This window comes from Eleutherodactylus coqui, chromosome 1, assembly GCF_035609145.1.
Source record: "Eleutherodactylus coqui strain aEleCoq1 chromosome 1, aEleCoq1.hap1, whole genome shotgun sequence".
NCBI classification, from domain to species: domain Eukaryota; kingdom Metazoa; phylum Chordata; class Amphibia; order Anura; family Eleutherodactylidae; genus Eleutherodactylus; species Eleutherodactylus coqui.
Window position 1 is genome coordinate 139,932,963 of NC_089837.1, and position 27,781 is coordinate 139,960,743.

The 27,781-nt window shown below is 45.5% G+C and overlaps 1 protein-coding gene across 1 annotated transcript in view; it reads right to left on the reverse strand.

Moving 5' to 3' along the window:
* NCEH1 (neutral cholesterol ester hydrolase 1) overlaps positions 1 to 16,590 on the reverse strand; it is a 28,077-nt gene extending 11,487 nt beyond the window's left edge. The window contains exons 1-4 of the mRNA XM_066601287.1: positions 16,337 to 16,590; positions 12,018 to 12,246; positions 9,598 to 9,667; positions 4,633 to 4,804 (exon numbers count right to left, since the gene is read on the reverse strand). Coding sequence (XP_066457384.1) covers positions 4,633 to 4,804; positions 9,598 to 9,667; positions 12,018 to 12,246; positions 16,337 to 16,474 — 609 coding nt within the window. The 5' untranslated portion in view covers positions 16,475 to 16,590. The remainder of the gene's footprint in view (positions 1 to 4,632; positions 4,805 to 9,597; positions 9,668 to 12,017; positions 12,247 to 16,336) is intronic.
* Between the last annotated feature and the right edge of the window lie 11,191 nt (positions 16,591 to 27,781).

The following is a 27,781-nucleotide window of genomic DNA, read 5'->3' on the forward strand; positions in this document are numbered from 1 at the left end:
AACAACAAATCTAGTATAATCTAATAAATTGTCTCAATTTCGTCCTGATGAAGCAGCGGTAAATTTATTTTACCCGTGCTGCAGAAACGCGTCGACGATTACGGAGGACTTCTGTTGGCTTTAGTCGTTATTAGACTACAGCGTTTGACACACATGAATCAAGTGTATGTCTGTCGTGTACTATTTATACTATAAACGTTGTTGACTCCTTCTGATATAATTGGCATAAGGAATTGTCAACACCACTTTAGTCCAGCTTTTTATTAAAACATTTAGATCGCTGTCAGACCCAACATAGGTTGGGATTATATCACATTTTTGGGTCTTGACGGACCGTTGCCCCTATCGGAATAGCAATTGTAGCAATTGTGACATATGGACACAGGGCATTGTTGTCACAATTGGACATGAATACAATAATATTTTTTTTTTGTGTAATGGATTGCTGAGTATCAGCACCCCTTACTTAATACTGTGGAGTGGCAATACATCCTGGTGTGAACGAGGCCCTTTAACATAACGTGCACGTTTCCATCAGTGGATAATAACCATAAGCTAATTATTTAGTGACTACCTTTCTGGCCCCCTTTCACAGGAAACGGCCACCGCTTTCACTAATTCATTTTACGCCCTCACAGTATTACCTACCTCTAAAACCAATGAGGTCGGTATGAATTGATGTATCTAAGCCAATTGCTTAAATTCCCATAGGTTTTTTGTGTGTTTGTCTCCTTGTGTCTGTTTCGGGTCTCAATTACCCCCGGAATCTAGAGGGGTTTTTTATCCTTTAAATTAATAAAGATTATATTTTATTTTCGGGCCTTTTTCAGTGAGAAATAATTTAATATAAAGTGGCTTTTTTTAAACCCCTTAGTGACCAAGCCTGTTTGGGCCTTATTAACCAGGGCAAACTTTGGAAATCTGACGTGTCACTTTAACATAGAATAACTCTGTAAAAGTTTTATATGTCCAAGTGATTCTGACACTGATTTGTCGCCACATATTGTACTTCATTTAGGTGGTAAAAATAGAACGATAGAATTTGTGTATTTAATAGAAGCACCACAATTGGGAAAATCTTGAAAAAAATTATTTTCACATTTTCAATCTCTCAAATATGTGCAAACATTCTGCTCAAATGTTTGCAAAATTATACACACACACACACACCTGTTTACATTATTCTGGAAGCACATTTGAAAAAAACGTTCAGTTTTTTTTAAACCATTTAGGAGGCATACAAATTTAACATTGATTATCAACATTTTGAGGAACACTTTGTTTTCCTACACCAAGCAAAGATTGCAAAGGCTCATAGGTGTCTGAATGATAAATATCCCCACAAATGACCCCATATTAAAAACTACACCCCTTAATGTATTCACTGAGGAATGGGGGGGGGGGGGGGGTCATGAGTATTTTGACCTCACAGTTTTTTTTCAGGAGTTAATGCAATTTAGAGGAGGAAAAAACAAACATATTTTTGCATATATGTCATATTAAAAGGTAGGTTTTTTCTATAGTGCAGATGAAAATGAGGATTTACACCCCAAAATGGATACCCCCGTTTGTCTTGTGTTGTTCAGAAACATACCCGTTGTGGCCCTAATCTTATGGCTGTATGCACAACGGGGCCCAAACTGAAAGGAGCAGCTGATGGCTTTCAGAACAGACATTTTGCTTGGAGGTGATTTAGGCCCAATTGCCCAAAACAATGAAGAACCCCCACAAATGACCTAATTTTGAAAACTAGACCCTTTAACGAATTTATCTAGTGGAATCCTGCATATTTGGACCCCATAGTTTTTGAAAGAATTTAAGCAAAGCAGAAGGAGAAAAAATATGATTTTCTTTTTTGGCAATTGTGTCAATTTAAAAAGTAATCCTCCTTACCCACCCCACAACCCCCCCCACTTTTTGGCGTTCCCTAAATCTTAGATAAAAGTAATAATGCAAACTGTGTGACAGGTGTTAAAACAGGGTAAATTACAGATGCCTGGTTGGGATGGGCACACGGGGCAATAAAATGCTTTTTTTTGGCAGGGGGTTGGGTGTTCTTGACCTCAGAGGCAGGAATGGAGTGTAGAAAGTGGCACTGTGTGAGGCTTCATAAGCTTGCTGAGGTTCGGCGCAGGTCTCACACAGAGAGAATCAGCTTGCAATGATGTGTACTCACAGCCCGAACACTATGTAATTGCATATGGGCTGCAGGTATATCCATGACCATGGAGTACAATGGGATCTATGTTGCAGATATCTGCGGTAAAATAGAACCTGCTGCGTTCTGTTTTCTGCAAGTGAATGCGTAATTCCGACCCACTAATGGGAGCAGAATTGTGTAATCTAATGCATTTGATTGATCCGCGTATTACTGCAGATTGAACGCATGCGGAATCCGCAATTTCTATTCAGTCTTTTGAGACCAGCCTAAGGTAGATCGCTACCTTTTTATCACGTGACCAGGGATCGCCCAATGAGGCCACTGGTCAGTGCTCCAGGTTCTTGGCTACCGTTGGTAGCCGGCAGCAAGGAGATTTTGAATTTCCCTTGCCCTCAGCGGCTCTTGCGCATGAGTCCGTTATTTTGCCGGAAACAAATTTTTTTTAAAAACTTTTTCGTGATCGCTGGTATCCATTGGATACCGATGATCACGGTCCCCGGTGATATCTCCTGCCTCCCGGCTACCTTCAGTACTCGGGAGCCAGGAGATTTGAAATTTCCCGTGCCTTCCGGCTTCTACGCATGCAGGTGACGTAATGACGCTCATGTGCAGAAGATCGGCATCAGGTCCTAGAAAAAGTTGTCGTTTGCATATTTGCCCGAGATGTAACTGCATGCCAAATATTTAGGGTTGGGGCTTGATCAGATGAACGGTCTTGCCACCTGGGGTCATCCCTCTCTCTCCCCCACAACCCCCCCACTCACCCCCGCCAGCCCCCGAATTTTCTCAGACGAGTATGCAGTTACTCGAAAAAAAGAGCAATGCTCGTTCGAGTAACTACCTTAACCGAGCATGCTCGATCATCTCTATCTCCTATAAATGATTTTCCAAGAGGAGAATCTTTCATATCATGGTTATTATATTTCAAGCGTATGCTACTTTAACCCCTTAAGGACACGGCCTATTTTGGCGTTGAGGACCAAACGATTTTTGGTATTTTTTCTTGTCTAATTTTCAAAAGCCATAACTTTATTTTTCCGTCGACGAGAACATATAAGGGCTTGTTTATTAGCTTGTAGTTTTTATTGATACCATTTTTGGTTACATAGACTACATTGTAAAACTTTTATTTTTTTTATGATCGTAGGGAGAGAAAACGCATCAATTCTGCCATAGATTTTTTTTTTTTTTTGCAGCATAAATGACCCACTACATTTTTTTTCTGTAGGCCGGTACGGTTACACTTTTTTTTTTTTTTTAGGTTTTTCCACAATAAAAACCCATTTTTTGGAAAATGTTTTCTAAACTCCTGCTTTTAAAGTGCTATAACTTTATTTTTCCATGGACAGAGCTCTCTGAGGGCATATTTTTGCGGGACAAGTTGCAGTTTTTATTGGTACCATTTTGGGGTACACACTTTTTTTAATCACTTTTATTGTTTTTTGGGAGGCAAAATGCAAAAAAGTAGCATTTTGCCTCAGTTTTTAAAACGCTTTTTGCCGTGCAGGATAAAAAGCGTGTTCAATTTATTATACACGTCGTTACGGACGCGCCAATACTAAATGTGGGATTTTTAATTTTTAATAAAATTTTTATGCTAATATGAGGAAAAAAAAAAAAAAAAAAAAAAAGGGTTTAACATTTTCTTTTTAAAATTTTTATTTTTTGTACTTTACTTTGATCCTATTTTTACACCATCTGTGTCCCTCTGAGGGACTTACACAGCAGGACTGCAGATCGCTACGATAAGGCATGGCAGGACTTCTCTCCTGCCATGCCTTATCGCTTATTACAGCTATCATCGGCAATACAGGCCGCCGGTATCTGGCGCCTTGTTGTCATAGCAACCAGCCGGGCTCTCGATGTTATTGTGAGAGCCTGCTGGAGCCACAGAGGGTGTATGCTCCCTCTGTGAACCCTTTCCCTGCCGCGATCTACTTAGATCGTGGCAGGGACAGGGTTAACAGCAAGGGGGGGGCTACTAGTGACAGTAGTAGCGGGATAGCGTGAGATCTGCTATGATCTCGCGCTATCCCTATGACGTAAGGGTACGTCATTTTGCGGGAAGTACCCCGCTCTTATGACGTACCCTTACTTCACGGGGCGGGAAGGGGTTAATGAACTGCAAAAAAATAAAAATAAATTATATGCACATAGAGGAGGTATAAAGAGAATTTCCTACAGATAAGCCTATGGAAAAACCACCAGGGGGGGGGGGGGGGGGGGGGGGGGAGAAAAAAAAAAAAACCTTTGTGGGTTATTTAAGCTTTTATTACATGACTTACAGCAAACATCTGGATGCAGGATTTTTTTTTTCACACAAAAAAATAAAAAATAAAATAAAAAACTACTGCGTCAAAGTGTAAAAAAAACAGATGTCACGCGTACCTGCCAGTATGAAACGGTTGACTTGCTTCTCTGCATAAAAAGGGTTAACAAGAAAAATAACTGACAGTTGAACATGCCGTTACCTGCTGGCACACTGCGGCTACCAGGTTCCCTCCAGCACTGTCTCCAGATATTGCAATCCTTTGTGGATCAACAGAATACTTGGCAAGAACCTCCGCTTGCAGGAAGTACTTGGTGGCTGCATACACATCATTTATTTGCTCTGGAAAGTGAACATTTGGTACCAGCCTGTACCTGCAGAGAAGACAGAAATATACCAGAAGTGAAGGACGACATTTAACACTGTAGTTGCCGTAAAAAAACAAGTATACTTACTGACAAACCACTTCAAAATATGTAGCTTTTTGCAGCGGTTTTTGGCGTGATCAGCACGCCGAGTTTACCCCATCAATGGGCAGAATCCATATACAGAATTCCGATGCGGAAACTAGCATTTCCCCGTCAAAAAGGGACATGCCGGTTCTTGACGCAGAAACCCTATTTTTCACATTGGAATTCCACACATTGGTTTTGCCCATTGACCGTGCAAATTCCGTATGAGGATCCATACCAAAAAAACACCAATTTTGATACTTTTTTTTATGTGGAATTCAAGCAGAAAATTTCATTCTGGATTCCACCGTGTGAAGATACCCTTAGTGATGTATTCTCAGCGATAGCGGATCATGCGAAGGACATGCTGATCAGCTTTTGGAGAAGCCGCTACCGAGGGCCGGACGAAACTGTAAAAACGCTGCCTGTACTGCAGTGGCCTGGTTTGGTATTGCAGTTCTTTCCCGTTAAAGTAAGAGTGAGAGCTGCATTACAAACTGTGTTCTGACCATCCAGTCGATCGGCTGATGCAATGCTGATCATTGAAGGTCCCAAGCGGTGGACCCTCATGAATTAGCCATCGCTGACCTATATTGAGGATAGATCACCAGTAGTTTTTTGTTGCAGACCTATAATTGTATACCCCATTACAAATGTAGTAGAGCTGCAGCCTGGTCATAGTCATCATTCCTATAAGCCCGCTAGTTCATATTACACTTGCCAATCCTCTTCATCCCCTCTCCTTTTAGTACATTCGTGCACAATGCAGAAAGAGAGACACTGCCTGCTGGAATCAGTGCCATGCTGCTGTAATCACAGGAATTTATCAGCTAGCAAGGTCCCTCTAACCAACACATAAAGCTTCCAACTTTCTGTTTCTCCTCCTCCTCTGCACAATAATGAAAGGAGTGTGCAGCTTACAAGTGAATGAAACTAATATTTGCATAAAATGTAAGGTATAGTGTGGTAATGCTTGCTTTGACAAAGAATATACGCTTGATAATAACTTTCATATCATATACTGAAAACGTAGTTATGTTGCAGAACAAAAAAAAAAAAAAAACTTGTATAATTACTATCATGTCAATGCCTTAATGGCAAATTTCTGTGAACTTCAACTGTTCTAGTAAGAGGATTAACCAAGCAAATTGCTCACTCAATTACTGTACAATTAGACAAACACCTGCAGGACTTTTTAATCCTCAACACCAAGTAAAATTATCTTTAACAGGTTTCTGAAACTGTCATTAGTATAACAGATCTACTAGAGTCATTTAACAGACCAGCGCTATTAAGCTTTCAAAGGCACGTACTCTCTGCCCTACTGGACCTTATTAACTCCACAGCAGATTACATGGCTACATATTACTGGACTGCACAGGAGATGCCAAATTATGCCTGACATTGCCAACTCTGCCAGCGGACACAGCAGGACTGGGTGAGTATGAAATGAGATTCCTTTGATTTCACGTCAACTCAACTACAAAAGCAGCCTAACTTACTTTACAGCGCTTATAGTTTATGACAGGTTCGCTTTAAAAAAAAAGGAAGGAAGGAAGGAAGGAAGGAAGGAAGGAAGGAAGGAAGGAAGGAAGGAAGGAAGGAAGGAAGGAAGGAAGGAAGGAAGGAAGGAAGGAAGGAAGGAAGGAAGGAAGGAAGGAAGGAAGGAAGGAAGGAAGGAAGGAAGGAAGGAAGGAAGGAAGGAAGGAAGGAAGGAAGGAAGGAAGGAAGGAAGGAAGGAAGGAAGGAAGGAAGACACACAACCCTCTTACTTCCCTAACTATGCCCCTTTGATCTGGTTCCAACTCCTTCTGGTCTATCACCTGTCTCTGTAGTCTCTTGCATCTAACCACATTGGCGTAGATTGTATTTTCAAAATACAACAGTTTTGTGGTGTTACGCGCTTTCTGGCACATTTACTAGGTTTAAAAAAAAAAAAAAACACAACAAACAAAAAACACACTTTCTGACTTGTCAGAGAAAGGGGACGTGGCCCAATTTGCACCAAAATTCTGGCATAAGCAAATCCAATTAACCCCTTGAGTGGCACGCCTGGAAATTTTCCGGGACGAGCTCCACTGCTCATAGCGACATAGCCCGGAAGATTTCCGGGCTATGTATCACTATGGGAGCTGCAGAGCACAATGCCACAAGCTGTGGCAGTGTGCTCTGCCTGCACAGACCCACACAGAGCAGTGCAAGGGCTTTGAAAAACCAGCAGAAGATATTGCCGAAATGCCGGCAATCTCCTGCTTTGTTTACAGGTTGCCATAGAGACAATCGGCTTGTCAGAAGCAAGCCGATGGTCTCTGTGGCAGGGAGAGCTTGGTGCTTGGCTGTCAGAGGACAGCTAGGTACTAGCTCTTACAGCCGAGATCAGAGAAAACCTCCGATCTCTGCTGTGTTAACCCTTTACATGCTGCAGTCTATGTGACTGCAGCATGTAAAGGGCTGTCACTGCAGCATGTAAAGGGCTGTCACCATCGGACCCCCGGAATGTGATCAGGGGTCCTGATGGGTCCCTGTGGAAGTCCCCTAAAGGGACAAAAAATTTAAAAAAATTAAAAAAAGTAAAAGAATTATAAAAAAAAAAATTATAAAAACACTTGTCTCCCTTTACTTTGTAAAAAAAAAAATCAAAAATACAATCACACATGTGGTATCCATGCGTCGTAATGACCCAGAGAAGGAAGTTAATGCATTATTTAACCCCTTAATGACATGGCCCCTTTTTTTCTTTTTTCCCCCATTTCTTTTTTTTCCTCCCCCCTGTTTAAAAAATCACAACTTGACCCGCAAAAAACAAGCCCTTATATAGCCATGTCAATGGAAAAATGAAAACGTTATGGCTCTTGAGACGCAACTGCAAAATTAGTTGAAACTCAATGATTAGACCATTTTAAAAAACCTGCCCGGGTGGGCACGACAGGGTGGTAGGAAACCGGCCACTCAAGGGGTTAATGGGTGGTATAAACTTACACTAGACAGTCTTTACCATGCAGCATGAGTTGCCGTGAGGAGTCTGGTGCATTTTTTAAGACCGCCTTAGTTTGCACTGTAACTTTTAGACAATATTAGTAAATGTGTTCCATTGACTGCTACAGCTACTTCTAACCATGCCAGAAACTGGCTGCAGCGGTAACATGGTCAGATGGAATGCAATTAGCTGCAGGGAGTACAGAGACTGGTGGGGGACAGGAAGTAGCTGGAACCGGATCGGAGATGGATCGGTAAGGGCGAGTAAATCTTTTATTTTATAACATTCCAAGCTGTAGTTTAAAAAATAAGTTAAAAAAGAAATAGTTGGCAACCCCTTAAGGGCCTACAGTGTACATATCACCCGGTATAAATGACCGCTCAGCCAATCACTGGCTTTAGTGGAGATCCTACTATAAAACGGCAAGAGAGTCCTTGCCTGTACAATTTTTTTTTCTTTATTACTGTCGGAAAACCCACTTTAAGCAACAACAAAAAACAAAGACACGACTAATTCTGGAGAACAAAGTGGCAAATCACATCACGCTCACATACATATTGTACTTCCTTCGCCACTGATCATTAACCAAGCATTTCATTATTTAACCCCTTAAGGACCAGGTTGTTTTGTACCTTAAGGACCAGACACTTTTTAGGGATTTTACCCATGTGGCGATTTTACTGCTCCATTTTTTTTCCTTTAGCTACCAAAATTATTTTTGCTGCGTTTTTTTTCCCGTGACATATTGGACTATTTTTTTAATATCTTTTTCACTGACTTTTTTTTCCGTTTTTTACTTTTATTGGGGGTAAAATGCTAAAAAAAAAGATTTTTTTAACATTTATAGTTTTTTTTAAAATTATTTTTATATTTACACTAAAATAAAGTAAGGAAATGGGTTCCTCTATTTATTTCGGACGTTTTGATATATAGTATGTATGGTTTTGGTTTACAGGGCGCATACGGCGACGGTTTTTGTTGGCGTCTGCTTTGTGTTATTCTCTTTCTTTTGTATGTATTGTTGTTTTATTCTGTTATTTTGTTTTACTGATGTATGTAATTGTGTTTTTTACTATCTGTGTCCCCCATGACGTCATATAAGACCTCTGGGGGACACTCACTTTTTTTTTTTTTAACTTTATTTGACATTTTCCCACTGTAGCTGGGCAAGTCCATAGGACCCTCAGTTACAGGGGAAAGCAACCCCTGTGGTGACATTAGTCACCTGCAGAGCTGCCAGGGTCTAAGTCTGACCCTCCAGCTCTGCAGTAGCAGGGAATCCCGGGAGGTCACATGACCCCCCGAGGCTCCCGTAGTGAAAGAACTTCTTACTTTCACTTTGCCCCGACAGTGCTCATTGAGCACTGTACATCGGGGAAGCAGAAGGCAGGAAGGGTTAAAAACCCCTCCTGCCTTCTGCTCCAGGGTATCAGCTGTCACTAACAGCTGATAACCCGTATCTGCCTCTGACTGATTGCAGAGGCAGGAGACTTAGAGCACCGCCGTATTTTTACAATCGGTGGTCCTCAAAGCCCAGCACCAGCCGCCGTATATATACAGTGGCTGGTCCTTAATGGGTTAAACACTCACCTAACAAGATAAGATCTGACACAGCTGAACACATTTCTGCAGTGGGTGTGAGCAAAAGTGCGGATATGAGTCATATCTGGACGGGTTTTATTAGTTCACAGATTTCTGTCAATGTGAATGGAAGCAGAAGATCATTGGTCAAACTTACTCAATGGAAACGACAACTGCATTGACATCTTCGGAAATCTTTCTACACAGGGAGTCATAGGATCTTGTTCCTGAAATATGCATGATAAGTAATATAATCAGTATGGAAAAAGGCAAAATGGACAAAGGGTGGACAAAAACATGGATACAAAAAGCATGCTTTCTGCCCAATGTCCACGGGCGGATCTGATTTGCGGAATCTGTGCGGGTGGCCTGCACGAAAGATCCGCAAATCAAGCCGCCCATAGGGAAGCATGGACGTCTGCACATGAATTAAACCATGCAGATTTGTTTTATGGACCTTTTGGTCCAGAAAACAAATTTCTGCATGCTCAATGTTAGTGTGGTTCCCGGAAGGACAGCTTCCATTGAAGTCAATGGAAGCCATACGATCTACGGCCTGTCCGTAATTCAATTGGGGATGGGCTGCGGATTCTGTGGGGAAGCAGAAGTTTAAAAGAAAAAAAAGAAAAAAAAAAAAAACTCCACATATTATAAAATCATATTTCAATAAGACATGCAAGACAGATTTTAAGTTGAGGTAATATGACACAGATGCTGCCGGGCTGCCAAGCAACAAGGGTCCATTGGTCAGGAGTTTGAGCCCCTCAGCTGCTGTTACCAGTTGGTAACCAAAAGCACCCAAAGCAGGGCAAGAGGTGAAGTAAACGCAAATTAGGCAGGAAAGCTCTTAGCCAAGCAGGAGGGATCCAAAGGGCAGTTCAGTGCTAATGATTAAAATCCCATGCATTTTGCACAGCGTTTCCATATTTTTGTCTACCTACTGTCTTAGGTAAGGCTGTAAGCAGATGTATATTTAGTTTATGAAAAATGTAGAAGTCACATTGTCAGACTGTTACACCCCGGGCTAGCTCCCGCTGGTAGTCTAACCGCCCAGCAGTTTAGGAAGAGCTCCGTTTGTTCTGCAGGAAAAGGACATTACAGTTTTGGACAAACAAAGGTCGTTCTAATTTAAGTGCCTGGAGCTGCAGTTCTATCAACACGCTTTCTTGGCTTTAAAAAACAAAAACAAAAACAAAAAAAAAAAACACATCGAAAGCATGCCTGCGTCCTTATAGAACTGGAGCTACAGCCGTTTGAAGTGGAGTCGGGAATACTGAATTTACAGATGTCATTTTTAGTCACTGCGCAAAGAAGGGAGGAGAGAGGGAGGGGAGATAAGCAGCAGCAGAGAAGATCTGTGATTCTTCTGTATAGCTCCCTGTCACAGGTATGGGTGACATGGATTTTTGTTCATGTTAACACCCCTACAAAGCATATTTGCTGTCTGATTGTCATACATGGGAGTGAAATTTGATGAGTTGCTCATCAAATCACTCCTCTACACCTTTTAACCCTGTATATGCTGCAGTCATTGCGGACCGTGGCATCTAAACATTTTTACAGAAAGAAAACCTTTTTCCCCCCCTTACGCAAGGCTTTAGATATTGAGAAAAACAAACAAAAAAACCCTACACGTAATTAGTAACGTCATATCTATAACAACTCATATTATAAAATATTACAATTACCCACATGGAAATTTAAAAAAAAAAAAAGGAAAATAACTAGAGATGAGCGAATCTACTCATTTCGAGTATTTACTCGATCGAGCACCGCGATTCGAGTACTTCAGTACTCGAGTGAAAAGATTCGGGGGGCGCCGGGGGAGGCGTGGCGGGTAGCAGCGGGGAACAGGGGGGAGCCCTCTCTCTCTCCCCCTCTCCCCCCACTCTCCACTGCAACCCCACTCACCCACGGCACCCCCGAATCTTTTCGCCCGAGTACGGAAGTAAAAACAAAAAACGTTTCGGCGCGGGACAACCCCTTTAATATTTACACCACACTGAGTGCTATAAAAATAAAATTGCGGGAAAAAAAAAAAATTTGCTTTTTTCCTATTGCCCCCAGCAAAGTTAGTTATTCAATAGACTATATGAACCAGAGACTGGTTCCTAATAAATTAGAACTCTTCCCGCAAAACACAACGTGACATACTTCTACAGTGACAAAAAAAAAAAAAAGTTCTGACCACTGGAACACAAAAGGGGATACAATTTACTGGCTCTTAAAGCTAAAATTAGTTATGTCACTAAGGAGTTAAAAAATCATTCTTGGCAACCAAGTTCTTGCTTAGTATTTGGCCTATAAACTTCAACCTTTATTACTGTACGGCAGTGGTCCTCATCACAAACTATCTGGGAGTCTCCTTAGTATATACTGCCTCTTGGCAATCCAGTGGCGGTGGTATATCCTGTGCAAACTACTACCTGGTTTGTTTGTTTTCATGTCAAAAAAGCTCTAAAAGTAAATCTAGACTTTTTTTTATTTTATTTCAACAGATGAATGTCGTTTATTTTAATCTAAAACGAAGACTATTTATTAAAGAACAAATCCTCTACTGTCAGACTATAACCGTACTTGCGCTTCCGAGGGCCCATCCTCCACCGTGGACATAGATGATGCCACTTTGTAATGAACCATCCAGCTCCACCTGGGGTTGAAAGATTCGGACCTCCACACCATCAAAAACAGTGTCTATTACGTGTAAATGGGCAGAGGATGATGGATCCGACTTGTCAAAGTAGTTGGACACAAAATTTAAGACTTTCAAGTGGTGACCGAGACCCAGATAATGGGCGAAGTTGCTCTGCAAAGACAAAAATAAGAAATATTCTAAATAAAAAAAGGTTCAATTTTACAGCATTTGTGTTAGATTTAAGTCAAAATGTGTTTTTTATTAGGGACGTTTACAAAACGTAACAAGGCTCACACAGCCTGGAAATTGTGCAACAGCGATACAAAAAGAACAATTCTGGCAGTAGGCTACACTCTAAGTAAACATTTCACTGAGGCCTCTAGGTTTTATGTAATTAAGTGTCAACTATACTTTAATGTATACAAACATTTGTGTCAACCTAAAGCCATTCTAATAACATAGCCGGCCCGGTCATATTCCATTCTGTTGGGTATTCTAAGAGATAAACACAGGCAGGTAATGAAGACTGCCATGAAATTAGAGCGGCCTCAGAGGAAACACTAATTCACTCACAAGACCCTAATGTGCTATAATGATACCAGCAAAATGGAGAAGTGATATGAATTTATACTGAATGTTTTTCAAGAGAATTTCCAAGTACAATAAAGAAAATGCTTGAAAATATAAATTCCCCAAGTAAAGTTGTTTATAGCGAGAAAAAAAATAAATAAAGTGTTTAATGAGACGTCTCATTAGTAATAAATAAAACCTTCTCTTGACAAAATTCCCTTAATCTGGCATCATTGGCACCTAAGTGTTGTGTTCTCAAGCGTTCTGGTTTATCGCATGGAACACAGAACAGCATATAAAAAGGAGTATTCCAGTCTGGTCACTTGATAGGTGATAAATTTGCTTTATCCGAGTATCGCTGTGCTCGGGTCTGAAGATTCGGGTGCCGCTGCGGCTGACAGGTGAGTCGCAGCGGGGAGCAGGGGAAAGCGGGCGGGAGAGAAGGAGAGAAAGATCTTACCTCCGTTCCTCCCCGCTCTCCCTTGCAGCTCCCCGCTCCGTTCCGGCACCCGAATCTTTAGCCCCGAGCACAGCGATACTCGGATAAAGCCAATTACTCGAGCGAGTAGTGCTTATCCGAGTACGCTCGCTCATCTCTAGTAAAGGGCATTCATTTTTTATTGCTTTTAAGCCCTTTTAACTCCCCCCCCCCCCCTTAAAGGGAGTTGTTCCATGAAATTAAGGTATCCCCTATCCACAGAATATAAGATAACTATCTGATTAGTGGGGGTCCGAGTAATGGGATACCCACTGATCACAAGAGCTAGAAGAAAGCACTTCAACACTGCTATGTCCAGCAGTCCCACTGAAATGAATGGCATGGTGGGGCACATACGCAACCACGACTCCATTCATTCAAGTATCTTTGCGACCCTCGTTTACGATCGGTGGGCATCTCAGCGGTCAGATCATCATTGATCAAATAGTTATCCCCTCACACGTGGATATTCTACAACTTCATTTTGTGGGACAATCCTTTTAATTGTAAGAGTGAAGAATCTGCTGGAAAACACGAAAACGCATTAATCACATAAAACAAGGTAACAGTAACGTATTTTATTATCAGGGGAGTCTTAGAACTAGTTCTCTTTGTGGTCATTGGCTGTACTGGTCCATCAGATGCCGGATTAAAGGAATTTTACCATACTTGCCTCTGAAAAGTTCCGTAATGCTGCACTAGCAGGATTATTCTTAGGACACTGATTACAATACAAAGGACTAGCAGGCTATTTTAGCTCAGGGTGACACTGGGCACACTACAAATGTCCTCATGTGCGAACGTCCTGTGACCACATTCAGCAGTTGGAGGACGCCAAGTGTAAGATATTTGGTGAGCATGAAGAAGTAGGGGAAAGGTCATTAGTACATAGCTGCAGGAGCTGGAAGCTGGTGAAAGTTGGGCATTGTTCTGCAGTGTTCGGAAACGACAGTCAAACTGTTTATTAGAGGGGCCATGACCTTGTAGTAAGGCTGGAGAGAAGGTCAGCTTATATTTTGGGATAAAGGACAAAAAGGCTTAAAGGGAACCTGTTAGCAACATTCTACTGTACAATCCCAGCTATGCACGCACTACGTAATATTGGTATAGGTGCCCCATCACCTGTTTTGAAGTGATGAGTCAAATTTTTCCTGCACAGATGTGCCAGGCTCGCCCCGCATTCTTAATGGGCAGGTATATCAAATTTCTTCCTTAACTGATAGTGGACTGCTGTTCCAAGCGTTAACCTTTACATGCTGTGACTCTCGGAGCCTGATGGGCATGCGCTTTGATAACCATTATGGCTCATTCACATAAACGTATTTGAATTGCGTACATCACATTTGCAAAAGTCGCAATACATCGCAGCAATTCAAGTACATTGATTTTCGCATGTCCCAATCATACTAGCGGTTTTTTTCTTGCGTATAATACATGCGTAAAAGAATAACGCAGCATGTTCTATTTTACCGTGCATTACGAGTGCACGGCCCTAATGTTTTCTATGGGTGTATATAAAACACTGCACATATGCAATACACTGCGTATGTGCAGCGTTTAATATGCATCGCTACTAATAGTGGGGAATAAAACAAAAAAAAAAAACACTAAACAACTCAGACTATGCACGACAGCGCGCATGAGATATGCCGTTATGCGCAGTGCACAATCGCAGCAATAGCGGCAAGATGCTGCGTAATACACTTAGTGTTTTATACATTTGGCCGTGTGAATGAGCCTGTACTGGTCGTCAAGGTGCACGCAGCTCCTGAAGTCACAGCAAGTACAGGAGAACGCTAGTGTGCGAGCGCAGACAGGTTTGCTACAACATATGCGTGCGATATCATCTACGGGAGGAAATTATACCTGTCCATCAAGAACGCGGGGCGCGCCTGGCGCGTCTGCAGGAAATATCTGACTCTTCAGCTCATTTTAATACAATACGGGAAAACGTTAAATGTTGATTGGAGAAGATCCCGGGACACGTATACCAATATTACATGGTGATATGGAAAGCTTATTACATGCACAGCTGCTGACAGGTTCCCTTTAACTGGAGCGTTGTGGAGTAACAAAAACCTGTTCTGTGTTGTAACAAGGATTGCAAAATCCAAGGCAATGCAAAACCGCAGCCGGCCAACACACAGATGAAGACATGCTGTGTCAGACTAGTGTGTGCAGAGTTTACTGGAAGGCAGAATAATGGGTGACAGCCAGCACCCGTGTGACGGGTCAACGACCCTCAGTAACGAGGACCAGAGCGGCGGTTTTCTTTCTAGATGCTTTCATACATTGCTGTGTACACAATGCATGTCCAAACCAGCGAGAAGACATCATCTGCAACATCATGGCATTTTATATTGATTGCTCCAAAGTATCGTTTAATGTTACCAAAAATGTATCATTTAATGTTGATACTATTCCACATGGTTTGTTCACTGTTTATGTGTTTCTACATCCGGACCACAGTATACCAGGAGCTTCACCATAAGCCTCCAGCACAATATTTGTCTGTTTTTTAATTGGACTCCACACAGACCCATATTATACAATGTAGCAACACATGACAAAAAGTTCCACCCACACACACTAATATATATATTTTTATTAAAAACACTCATAAAAATTGCAGTATTTACTGATGTAGGGAATGGCGTATGCCCGTGCACCGTTTTTGCCTACGAATGCCTGCGTATCAACAGCAGGTTTTGAACACGCCGTCATGCACTGGCAACATATGGAAAAAAAGGTGTATATACTTAATGTAATTGCGTATGTACTGTGTTCCAAATGAACATGTATAGCTGTACATGCGTAATAAGCAGTACAATAGAACATGCAGCGTCTTTTTATTTACATGTGTATTATAAGCAAGTGTGAATGGAACAATGAAAAAAAAAAAAAAAAAAACAACATCCCTTCGTTATCACCATTCGCCCCATAATACACGATTCCAGCCCTCTGGTGTGACCCCGGCCGTACAGACATGCATCAGCTTGGAGGCTACTTTACAGCTGGATGCAAAGTGTGGGCAGTGTTCAGACGCCGCGTACGGCTGCAGATTCTCCATATGGATCCACAAGTAGAGACTGGCAGCATATTACAGTACGACTCCTTGCACCGATTGGCACATGACTTGCCCCCTAGTGGGTAGAGCTCTGCACCAGCAGGCTGATGGCAGACTAGTAAGGCAGCTGCCCGGCCAGCACTCACCATGTCCTGCGCACATCTGAAGGTGGCGTCCAGCAGCATGAGCTTCCAGGGCTCGGCCAGGCTGCTGGGCAGCGGGCTGTACACGTAGTAAGCAGTGAGCGCGGAGAGGGCGGTGAGCAGGGCCGGCGCGGTCCTCATGCTGCCGGCTCTCCGTGCACGGACACTAGCCGCACAACTTTCTCTCTCGGTTTCATTGAAGACGCCCGGTCCGCCGCAGCCAATCACAGGGCGACTATTAGCGCAATGTCATGTCTAGTACGGGGAGCTCAGCAGCGCCACACTGCGGCTTCTCTGTATGCCTCTGTACAGCGTACTGTCAGTCTGGGGGCGTGGTTAGAAGAGGCGCCTCCCACTGGTCCGCCGGATAATAGGGAAGGACGCGGCAGGTGGCTGCAGTGTAATCCTCCGGTCACGTGGTGCTGCGGAGCGCAGGCCGTTATCCCTGCGGACGGCTCGTGAGACCCCCGGGCCGTGCGTTGCTAGTGGGCTGATGGAGGCAGCCAAGCGCTCCCAACAGCAATCGCCATAAAAGGGCTCATTCAAGTTACAAAGTGTCACCCCCTTACATGTGCATCCTAGCCCCTGATGTACGTGTACGTCACAGAAGGGAAGTGGTTTGCAGTCCCAATTGTCCCCAAGTCCCTCCTTGGCCCTTAGATGTCCCTCTCTTTGACCTTGGAAATAGATTTGCATTAATAAACCTACCTAATTGCTCTGTATGCCCCCTAACTGTATCTGAGCCCCCAAATGTTCATTGTTATTCCATCATATTGTACAATTTGGATAGTAAAATTGGCGATATTACGATGATTTTTGAGATAATATTTAAATTAAAAACATTCACATGTATTCATATGGATGGAAAAATAGATCTGCCACATGATGAAACATTAGTGACCCTCTTTGACCGTCCGAAAATGTTGAAGGCACACCTTTGTTTGGGTTGTAGATGGGGTGTTTTTCCCTTTGTGTGAATAGTGATATTTTTTGCATGAAGTTACATAATCTCGTTTTCATATTCATCTGGAAATCACATTTGTGACCGTTATTACCAAGTCCTTTGATCACATGTAGAGATGAACGAGCACCAAAATGCTCGGGTGCTCGTTACTCGGGACGAAATTATCGCGATGCTCGAGGGTTCGTTTCGAGTAACGAACCCCATTGAAGTCAATGGGCGACCCGAGCATTTTTGTATATCGTCGATGCTCGCTAAGGTTTTCATTTGTGAAAATCGGGGCAATTCAAGAAAGTGATGGGAACGACACAGCAACGGATAGGGCAGGCGAGGGGCTACGTGTTGGGCTGCATCTCAAGTTCCCAGGTCCCACTATTAAGCCACAATAGCGGCAAGAGTGCCCCCCCCCCCCCCAACAACTTTTACTTCTGAAAAGCCCTCATTAGCAATGCATACCTTAGCTAAGCACCATACTACCTCCAACAAAGCACAATCACTGCCTGCATGACACTCCGCTGCCACTTCTCCTGGGTTACATGCTGCCCAACCCCCCCCCCCCCACACGACGCAGTGTCCACAGCACACACCAAACTGTCCCTGCCCAGCCTTCAGCTGCCCTCATGCCACACGCTGGCCTCATGTCTATTTATAAGTGCGTCTGCCAGAGGAACCGCAGGCACACACTGCAGAGGGTTGGCACAGCTAGGCAGCGACCCTCTTTAAAAGGGGCGGGGCGATAGCCCACAATAATGAACAGAAGCAATGAGAACTCCAATCCTGTGCCACCTCCATCTGGAGCTGCACACATGGGCATAGCAATGGGGAACCTATGTGCCACACACTATTCATTCTGTCAAGGTGTCTGCATGCCCCAGTCAGACCGCGTTTTTTTATAAATAGTCACAGGCAGGTACAACTTCGCAATGGGAATTCCGTGTGCACCCACAGCATGGGTGGCTCCCTGGAATCCACCGGCTGTACATTAATGAATCCCATTTCAGTGCCCATCACAGCTGAGGTAACGTCCGATTAAATGCAGGTGGGCTTCGGCCCACACTGCATGCCCCAGTCAGACCGGGGTTTTTAATTCATAGACACAGGCAGGTACAACTCCCTATTGTGAAGTCCGTGTGGACCCACAGCATGGGTGGGTGCCAGGAAGCCACCGGCGGTACATAAATATATCCCATTGCATTGCCCATCACAGCTGAGGTAATGTCATGTTTAATGCAGGTGGGCTTCGGCCCACACTGCATGGCCCAGGCAGACTGGGGTTCTTTAGAAGTGGACACATGCAGTTACAACTCCCTGTGGACCCACAGCATGGGTGGCTCCCTGGAACCCACCGGCAGTACATAAATACTGTATACCCCATTGCAGTGCCCAGCACAGCTGATGTAACGTCAGCTGTAATGCAGGTGGGCAAAAAATTAATTGGATTACACTGTAGGCGAGGGCCCCAAAAAATTGGTGTACCAACAGTACTAATGTACCTGAGAAAAATTGCCCATGCCCAACCAAGAGGGCAGGTGAAACCCATTAATCGCTTTGGTTAATGTGGCTTAATTTGTAACTAGGCCTGGAGGCAGCCCAGTTAAAATAAAAATTGGTTCAGGTGGAAGTTTCAACGCTTTAATGAGCATTGAAAGGTATAAAAATTGTTTACAAAAATTATATGACTGAGCCTTGTGGGCCTAAGAAAAATTGCCCGTTCGGCGTGATTACGTCAGGTTTCAGGAGGAGGAGCAGGAGGAGGAGGATGAATAGAATACACAGATTGATGAAGCTAAAAGGTCCCCGTTTTTGATGGTGATAGAGAACGTAGCTTCCATCCACAGGTGCAGCCTACGTATTGTTTAGGTATCGCTGCTGTCCGCTGGTGGAGAAGAGAAGTCTGGGGAAATCCAGGCTTTGTTCATCTTGATGAGTGTAAACATGATGCAATGGTATCCAAGGAGGCGGCAGCATCAACGGTGTAGAGATTATAAAAAAGGGTTTTATTGCTCCATAAAATGGCGACGTTTCGACTTAATCTAAGTCTTTTTCAAGCCGGTTTGAAAAAGACTTAGATTAAGTCGAAACGTCGCCATTTTATGGAGCAATAAAACCCTTTTTTATAATCTCTACACCGTTGATGCTGCCGCCTCCTTGGATACCATTGCATTTATTTGGGGTTTGGTTCATGACCCCACAGGTGGCTTGGCATATACAGACTGGAACCTCTGCACTGAAGTGCATGTGTTAGGTGTGCTGCGGGACTTTCCTATTTCTGATGAGTGTAAACATGTCGGCACTGTCGGTTGACAGGCGGGTACGCTTATCTGTGATGATTCCCCCAGCCGCACTAAACACCCTCTCTGACAAGACGCTAGCCGCAGGACAAGCAAGCACCTCCAGGGCATACAGCGCGAGTTCAGGCCACGTGTCCAGCTTCGACACCCAGTAGTTGTAGGGGGCAGAGGCATCACGGAGGACGGTCGGCTACGTACTCCCTCACCATCCTTTTACAGTGCTCCCGCCGACTCAGCCTTGACTGGGGAGCGGTGACACAGTCTTGCTGGGGAGCCAGAAAGCTGTCAAAGGCCTTAGAGAGTGTTCCCCTGCCTGTGCTGTACATGCTGCCTGATCTCTGCGCCTCCCCTGCTACCTGGCCCTCGGAACTGCGCCTTCTGCCACTAGCGCTGTCGGATGGGAAGTTTACCATCAGTTTGTCCACCAGCGCCCTGTGGTATAGCATCATTCTCAAACCCCTTTCCTCTTCGGGAATGAGAGTGGAAAGGTTCTCCTTATACCGTGGGTCGAGCAGTGTGTACACCCAGTAATCCATAGTGGCCAGAATGCGTGTAACGCGAGGGTCACGAGAAAGGCATCCTAACATGAAGTCAGCCATGTGTGCCAGGGTACCTGTACGCAACACATGGCTGTCCTCACTAGGAAGATCACTTTCAGGATCCTCCTCCTCCTCCTCAGGCCATACACGCTGAAAGGATGACAGGCAAGCAGCATGGGTACCCTCAGCAGTGGGCCAAGCTGTCTCTTCCCCCTCCTCCTCATCCTCCACATGCTCCTCCTCCTCCTCCTCCTCCTCAACGCGTTGAGATATAGACAGGAGGGTGCTCTGACTATCCAGCGACATACTGTCTTCCCCCGCCTCTGTTTCCGAGCGCAAAGCGTCTGCCTTTATGCTTTGCAGGGAACTTCTCAAGAGGCATAGCAGAGGAATGGTGACGATAATGATTGCAGCATCCCCACTCACCATCTGGGTAGACTCCTCAAAGTTTCCAAGGACCTGGCAGATGTCTGCCAACCAGGCCCACTCTTCTGTAAAGAATTGAGGAGGCTGACTCCCACTGCGTCGCCCATGTTGGAGTTGGTATTCCACTATAGCTCTACGCTGCTCATAGAGCCTGGCCAACATGTGGAGCGTAGAGTTCCACCGTGTGGGCACGTCGCACAGCAGTCGGTGCACTGGCAGATGAAACCGATGTTGCAGGGTGCGCAGGGTGGCAGCGTCCGTGTGGGACTTGCGGAAATGTGCGCAGAGCCGGCGCACCTTTCCGAGCAGGTTTGACAAGCATGGGTAGCTTTTCAGAAAGCGCTGAACCACCAAATTAAAGACGTGGGCCAGGCATGGCACGTGCGTGAGGCTGCCGAGCTGCAGAGCCGCCACCAGGTTACGGCCGTTGTCACACACGACCATGCCCGGTTGGAGGCTCAACGGCGCAAGCCAGCAGTCGGTCTGCTCTGTCAGACCCTGCAGCAGTTCGTGGGCCGTGTGCCTCTTCTCTCCTAAGCTGAGTAGTTTCAGCACGGCCTGCTGACGCTTGCCCACCGCTGTGCTGCCACGCCGCGCGACACCGACTGCTGGCGACGTGCTGCTGCTGACACATCTTGATTGCGAGACAGAGGTTGCGTAGGAGGAGGAGGAGGAGGGTGGTTTAGTGGAGGAGGCATACACCGCCGCAGATACCACCACCGAGCTGGGGCCCGCAATTCTGGGGGTGGGTAGGACGTGAGCGGTCCCAGGCTCTGACTCTGTCCCAGCCTCCACTAAATTCACCCAATGTGCCGTCAGGGAGATATAGTGGCCCTGCCCGCCTGTGCTTGTCCACGTGTCTGTTGTTAAGTGGACCTTGGCAGTAACCGCGTTGGTGAGGGCGCGTACAATGTTGCGGGAGATGTGGTCGTGCAGGGCTGGGACGGCACATCGGGAAAAGTAGTGGCGACTGGGAACTGAGTAGCGCGGGGCCGCCGCCGCCATCATACCTTTGAAAGCCTCCGTTTCCACAACCCTATACGGCAGCATCTCCAGGCTGATAAATTTGGCTATGTGCACGTTCAACGCTTGAGCGTGCGGGTGCGTGGTGGCGTACTTGCGCTTGCGCTCCAACACTTGCGCTAGCGACGGCTGGACGGTGCGCTGAGAGACATTGGTGGATGGGGCCGAGCACAGCGGAGGTGAGGGTGTGGGTGCAGGCCAGAAGACGGTAGTGCCTGTGTCCTGAGAGGGGGGTTGGATCTCAGTGGCAGGTTGGGGCACAGGGGGAGAGGCAGGGGTGCAAACCGGAGGCGGTGAACGGCCTTCATCCCACCTTGTGGGTTGCTTGGCCATCATATGTCTGCGCATGCTGGTGGTGGTGGCTCCTCGGCTGATCTTGGCGCGACAAAGGTTGCACACCACTGTTGCACACCACGTCGGTCGTCTGCACTCTCAGTAAAAAACTGCCAGACCTTTGAGCACCTCGGCCTCTGCAGGGTGGCATGGCGCGAGGGGGCGCTTTGGGAAACAGTTGGTGGATTATTCGGTCTGGCCCTGCCTCTACCCCTGGCCACCGCACTGCCTCTTGCAACCTGCCCTGCTGCTGCACTTGCCTCCCCCTCTGAAGACCTGTCCTCAGTAGGCGTAGCAAACCAGGTGGGGTCAGTCACCTCATCGTCCTGCTGCTCTTCCTCCGAATCCTCTGTGCGCTCCTCCCTCGTACTTACTCCAATTACTACTACCTGAGTGATAGACAACTGTGTCTCATCGTCATCGTCCTCCTCACCCACTGAAAGGTCTTGAGACAGTTGGCGGAAGTCCCCAGCCTCATCCCCCGGACCCCGGGAACTTTCCAAAGGTTGGGCATCGGTCGCGACAAACTCCTCCAGTGGGAGAGGATTCGGAACCATTGCTGCCCATTCTGGGCAGGGGCCCGAGAACAGTTCCTGGGAGTTTGCCTGCTCCTCAGAATGTGTCATTGTAATGGAGTGAGGAGGCTGGGAGGAAGGAGGAGCAGCAGCCAGAGGATTCAGAGTTGCAGCAGTGGACGGCGTAGAACTCTGGGTGGTCGATAGATTGCTGGATGCACTTTCTGCCATCCACGACAGGACCTGCTCACACTGCTCATTTTCTAATAAAGGTCTACCGCGTGGACCCATTAATTGTGAGATGAATGTGGGGACGCCAGAAACGTGCCTCTCTCCTAATCCCGCAGCAGTCGGCTGCGATACACCTGGATCAGGAGCTTGGCCTGTGCCCACACCCTGACTTGGGCCTCCGCGTCCTCGCCCGCGTCCACGTCCTCTAGGCCTACCCCTACCCCTCAGCATGCTGTATTACCAGTAGTGCAGAAACAGAACGCTGTAATTAAATGTGCCGCTTATTGGCCTGTGGTTGGAGGCTGACTTCCCTTACGGAACGCACAGCAGAGCCAGGAAACAATTTTGCGCACGCCTGTAGTGAGACGTAGGTGCGTATGACTGAGCTAGTGGAATTTACAGCGCAAAAGCAGTCAAGTGGCCAAAGGCCAGTAGTAGGCCTTAAGTATTTTGCTTCTATTTTTTTAAAATGCTGAGCTGATACAGCAGACAGATACTGTAGGCAGCGTATAACATTATGTATACTGTTTCCCTCTGGCGGGATGACGGCGATCATGTAACAGAGACAGCAGATCCAGGAAACAATTTTGCGCAAGCCTGCTGTAACGCTTAGCTGCGTATTAATTACGACTACTACTCCCAGCAGATAGATACTGTAGGCAGCGTATAATATTATGTATACTCTTTCCCTCTGGCGGGATGACGGCGATCATGTAACAGAGACAGCAGATCCAGGAAACAATTTTGCGCAAGCCTGCTGTAACGCTTAGCTGCATATTAATTAGGACTACTACCCCCAGCAGATAGATACTGTAGGCAACGTATAATATTATGTATACTCTTTCCCTCTGGCGGGATGACGGCGATCATGTAACAGAGACAGCAGATCCAGGCAACAATTTTGCACAAGCCTGCTGTAACGCTTAGCTGCGTATAAATTACGACTACTACCCCCAGCAGATAGATACTGTAGGCAGCGTATAATATTATGTATACTGTTTCCCTCTGGCAGGATGACGGTGATCATGTAACAGAGACAGCAGATCCAGGAAACAATTTTGCGCAAGCCTGCTGTAACGCTTAGCTGCGTATTAATTACGACTACTACCCCCAGCAGATAGACACTGTAGGCAGCGTATAATATTATGTATACTCTTTCCCTCTGGCGGGATGACGGCGATCATGTAACAGAGACAGCAGATCCAGGAAACAATTTTGCGCAAGCCTGCTGTAACGCTTAACTGCGTATTAATTAGGACTACTACCCCCAGCAGATAGATACTGTAGGCAGCGTATAATATTATGTATACTGTTTCCCTCTGGCGGGATGACGGCGATCATGTAACAGAGACAGCAGATCCAGGAAACAATTTTGCGCAAGCCTGCTGTAACGCTTAGCTGCGTATTAATTAGGACTACTACCCCCAGCAGATAGATACTGTAGACAGCGTATAATATTATGTATACTCTTTCCCTCTGGCGGGACGACTGCACTGATGTAACAGAGACAGCAGATCCAGGAAACAATTTTGCGCAAGCCTGCTGTAACGCTTAGCTGCATATTAATTAGGACTACTACCCCCAGCAGACACGCAGTAAAGTTGGTCACAGGCAGCCCAAATATAGTATTTTTCCCCAATTTTTTGGAAAAAGCCCACTGCCTATATAGCCTGAATATCTCTTTCCCTGCCTCACCAGTACTGGCCCTATACTCTGTACAATGACTGCAGACTGCGGACGCAATGCTCTGCACGGCCGATGTTCAAAAAAAAAAATTGTGCAACACTGCTAAAAGCAGCCTCAACAGTACTGCACATGGTCAGATGTGGCCCTAAGAAGGACCGTTGGGGTTCTTGAAGCCTAAAATAACTCCTAACGCTCTCCCTATAGCAGCTCCGGCACCAGCAGCACTGTCCCTGATCTCTGTCAGAATGCATCTGTGGCGAGCCGCGGGAGGGGCCGATTTATATACTCGGGTGACACCTGATCTCGCCAGCCACTCACTGCAGGGGGGTGGTATAGGGCTTGAATGTCGCAGGGGGAAGTTGTAATGCCTTCCCTGTCTTTCTATTGGCCAGAAAAGCGCGCTAACGTCTCAGAGATGAAAGTGAAAGTAACTCGAACATCGCGTGGTACTCGCCTTTAGTAACGAGCATCTCGAACAGGCTAATACTCGAACGAGTATCAAGCTCGGACAAGTACGTTCGCTCATCTCTAATCACATGGTATTATGTTCTTTCCCCCTTTCCTGGCCGGCTAATTAGGTGTAGAGCCTAATAGGGCTTTTAAGGGACAGGTTCCCGTACGGGCCGGTGCTTCGCTCTGTTATTGGCCAGTTCAGGGTCTGATAGGGTTTGTGATGGAGGCTCCAATTTGTAATATGAATTAATAAAGGTTATATATTAGTAATATGCTTCAATGGACAGGTATATTCTGGAGGTACTATTACTGTGAGGGCACACAGAGCACACACTATAATGTAAAAAAAATAGTATATGGCCTAACATAAGAAAAATGTTCGGTGCGACTTGCTATACTGACCACAGGTCTCCGGATAACCTCTCAATCAAATAGAACCATATTAACATTTTCCAATCCACTGTCTGACGCCTAAAGACATTATGATTTAAGGCTGTACAGCTCCGATGTTGGAAGACATCCGTTGGGGTTCTCTTACTGCATATTGCCAGCCTCTTTGCTGTCGGAGCCTATCCAACGTGTCACCTCATGCAATACTGGCTTTAGCCAGCAGATAGCGCCGTTGTATAACGGCAGAAAAAGAGTAAGCCCCCTAGGAAAACCAGGATACAAATTGGATTGGAAAGGGTTAATGCCCCTATACAAATGCGGGGGCTCTTTCTGTTCCTCCATCTGCCTTTGATTTCATTTGGGGGAGTTTGTTCTCTGTCGGATTCTGTACATTTAGAGATTTTACTTCTAGGGAAGATCTCTGCACATACGGCAGTACAGGAAGGTTGTGGATCATGGGGAGCCGAGTGGTCTCTCTACATACGGCTCTGTAAAGACTTTCAGAAGTCACCTCAACAGATCTGTGAGTGAATGTGACTGCACCCGCTCTAATGACAGCATGAAGCTACATTAATGATTACTTAAAATGACTCATGCAAGTGAGATCCAATACACCCATATTGAGGGCAGCCTGAGAAGTGACCTATTTAGGGACCTTTCATACGGATCAGCATTGTCCATAAGATGTGGCGCAGATGTGGATTTTGTTGCATTTTGTTCTGTGGAATTTCTTGCATTTTTTTCTGCAAACTTTAATTGCTGAATTACATCTCCTTAAGGGCGCCTTCAGACGACTGTATATCGGCTGGGTTTTCACGCCCAGCCGATATACGGCGTCTCTCTCTGCAGGGGGAGGAGGCTGGAAGAGCCGGGAGCAGTGCTCTGAGCTCCCGCTCCCTCTCTACCCCCCTGCACTATTTTCAATGAGGAGAGGCAGGGCGGGGCTAATTCCTGAAATTTAGCCCCGCCCCTGTTCCACCTCCTCTCATTGCAAATAGTGCAGGGGGGTGGAGAGGAGGCAGAGAGGGGGTGGGAGCTCAGAGCACTGCTCCCGGCTCTTCCAGGCTCCTCCCCCTGCAGAGAGAGACGCCGTATATCAGCCGGGCATGAAAACCCAGCCGATATACGGTCGTGTGAATGCACCCTCAGGTTGGAAATCTGCAACAATTCCGCAAGATGTCCTTAAATCTACAGCAAAAAAGTAAATATGCGTGGACTTTACCAGGTGCAGAATTCAAGTCCCATAGGGATAATGTTGTGACACAAAAATGTCTGCGTAGACTAATTCTGTCCCGTGTGATAGGTCCCTTGCAGACACCAAGAGAAACTGAAATCTAAGAAACACCCACATTACTGACAGATTCGCTATAGTGTCCGGAAATGTCAAACCTTGCACATTTATTCATGAGCCTGTTTTGCTATTTTCACTTTTTATTATTTTTAGGGCTTATTTAGACGACGTATATCGGCTCGGTTTTCACGCCAAGCCGATATACGGTGTCCTTGTCTGCAGGGGGGGGAGGATGGATGAGCCAGCAGCAGGAGCAGGAACTGAGCTCCCGCCCCTTGCCACTATTTGCAATGGGAAGGGCGGGGGCAGAGCCAAGCGACCATACTTAGCTCCACCCCACCTATTGCAAATAGTGGAGAGGGGCGGAGAGGGGGCTGGAGCTCAGTTCCTGCTCCTGGCTCTTCCATCCTCCCCCCCTTGCAGACAAGGATACTGTATATCGGCTCAGCGTGAAAACCGAGCCGATATACGGTCATCTGAAATAGCCCTTACACTGAAATGTCCTCACGCTGCTGGTGACGGATCTCGAATTCTTATGATGTACATCCTGCTTTTTTAATACAAGTGGGCTATAACCATAGGGTACATCTTAGCTGTCAGCCACATGCTCATCTGGATGACAACTATTCCTCCTGACACCCCACATGTGTACACTCCGCTAGATTGGGGAGAAAGCTGCGGCCAGACAGCTCCGGTGATTAATTACAATCCCTGAAAAACAAAAGGTTAGAGCTTGCTTAACTCCAACTGTCTGATCCACCACAGGGGAGAGTCAGGACACCCCCATGCACATTAGATGGTTGTCTGTTCCTATCAAAGAAATAGATAAAGTGGTAGCTTGTAAAAAAAACAACGACCTAAAATGTATTTTGGTTCCAATAATGTGTTTTTATTATGCAAAAGTAGTAAAATGTTAAAAAACTAGCCATATTTAGTATCCTATATACAGTATTCGGTTTTGCAGCTACAGTACCAACCCATAAAATAAAGGTAATGTTATTTATACCGCACGGTGAATAACAAAATTTATAATGCAAAAGTATCAATGGCAGAATTGCTGTTTATACCCATTTTCCCCGAGAAATAATCTAATAAATTATGTGTACCCCTTGGGAAAACACAATTTGTCCCCCCAAAAACAAGCCTCACATGAAGATGGTACCAAAAGATAAGAAAGTTAGGGCTCTTGGAGTGTGACTAGAAAAAAAGTGTCCTGAGGCTGCATTCCCACGAACTTCTATCGGCTCGGTTTTCACGCCGAGCCGATATAAGTCATCCTCATCTGCAGGGGGGGGGGGGGGGGGGAGGA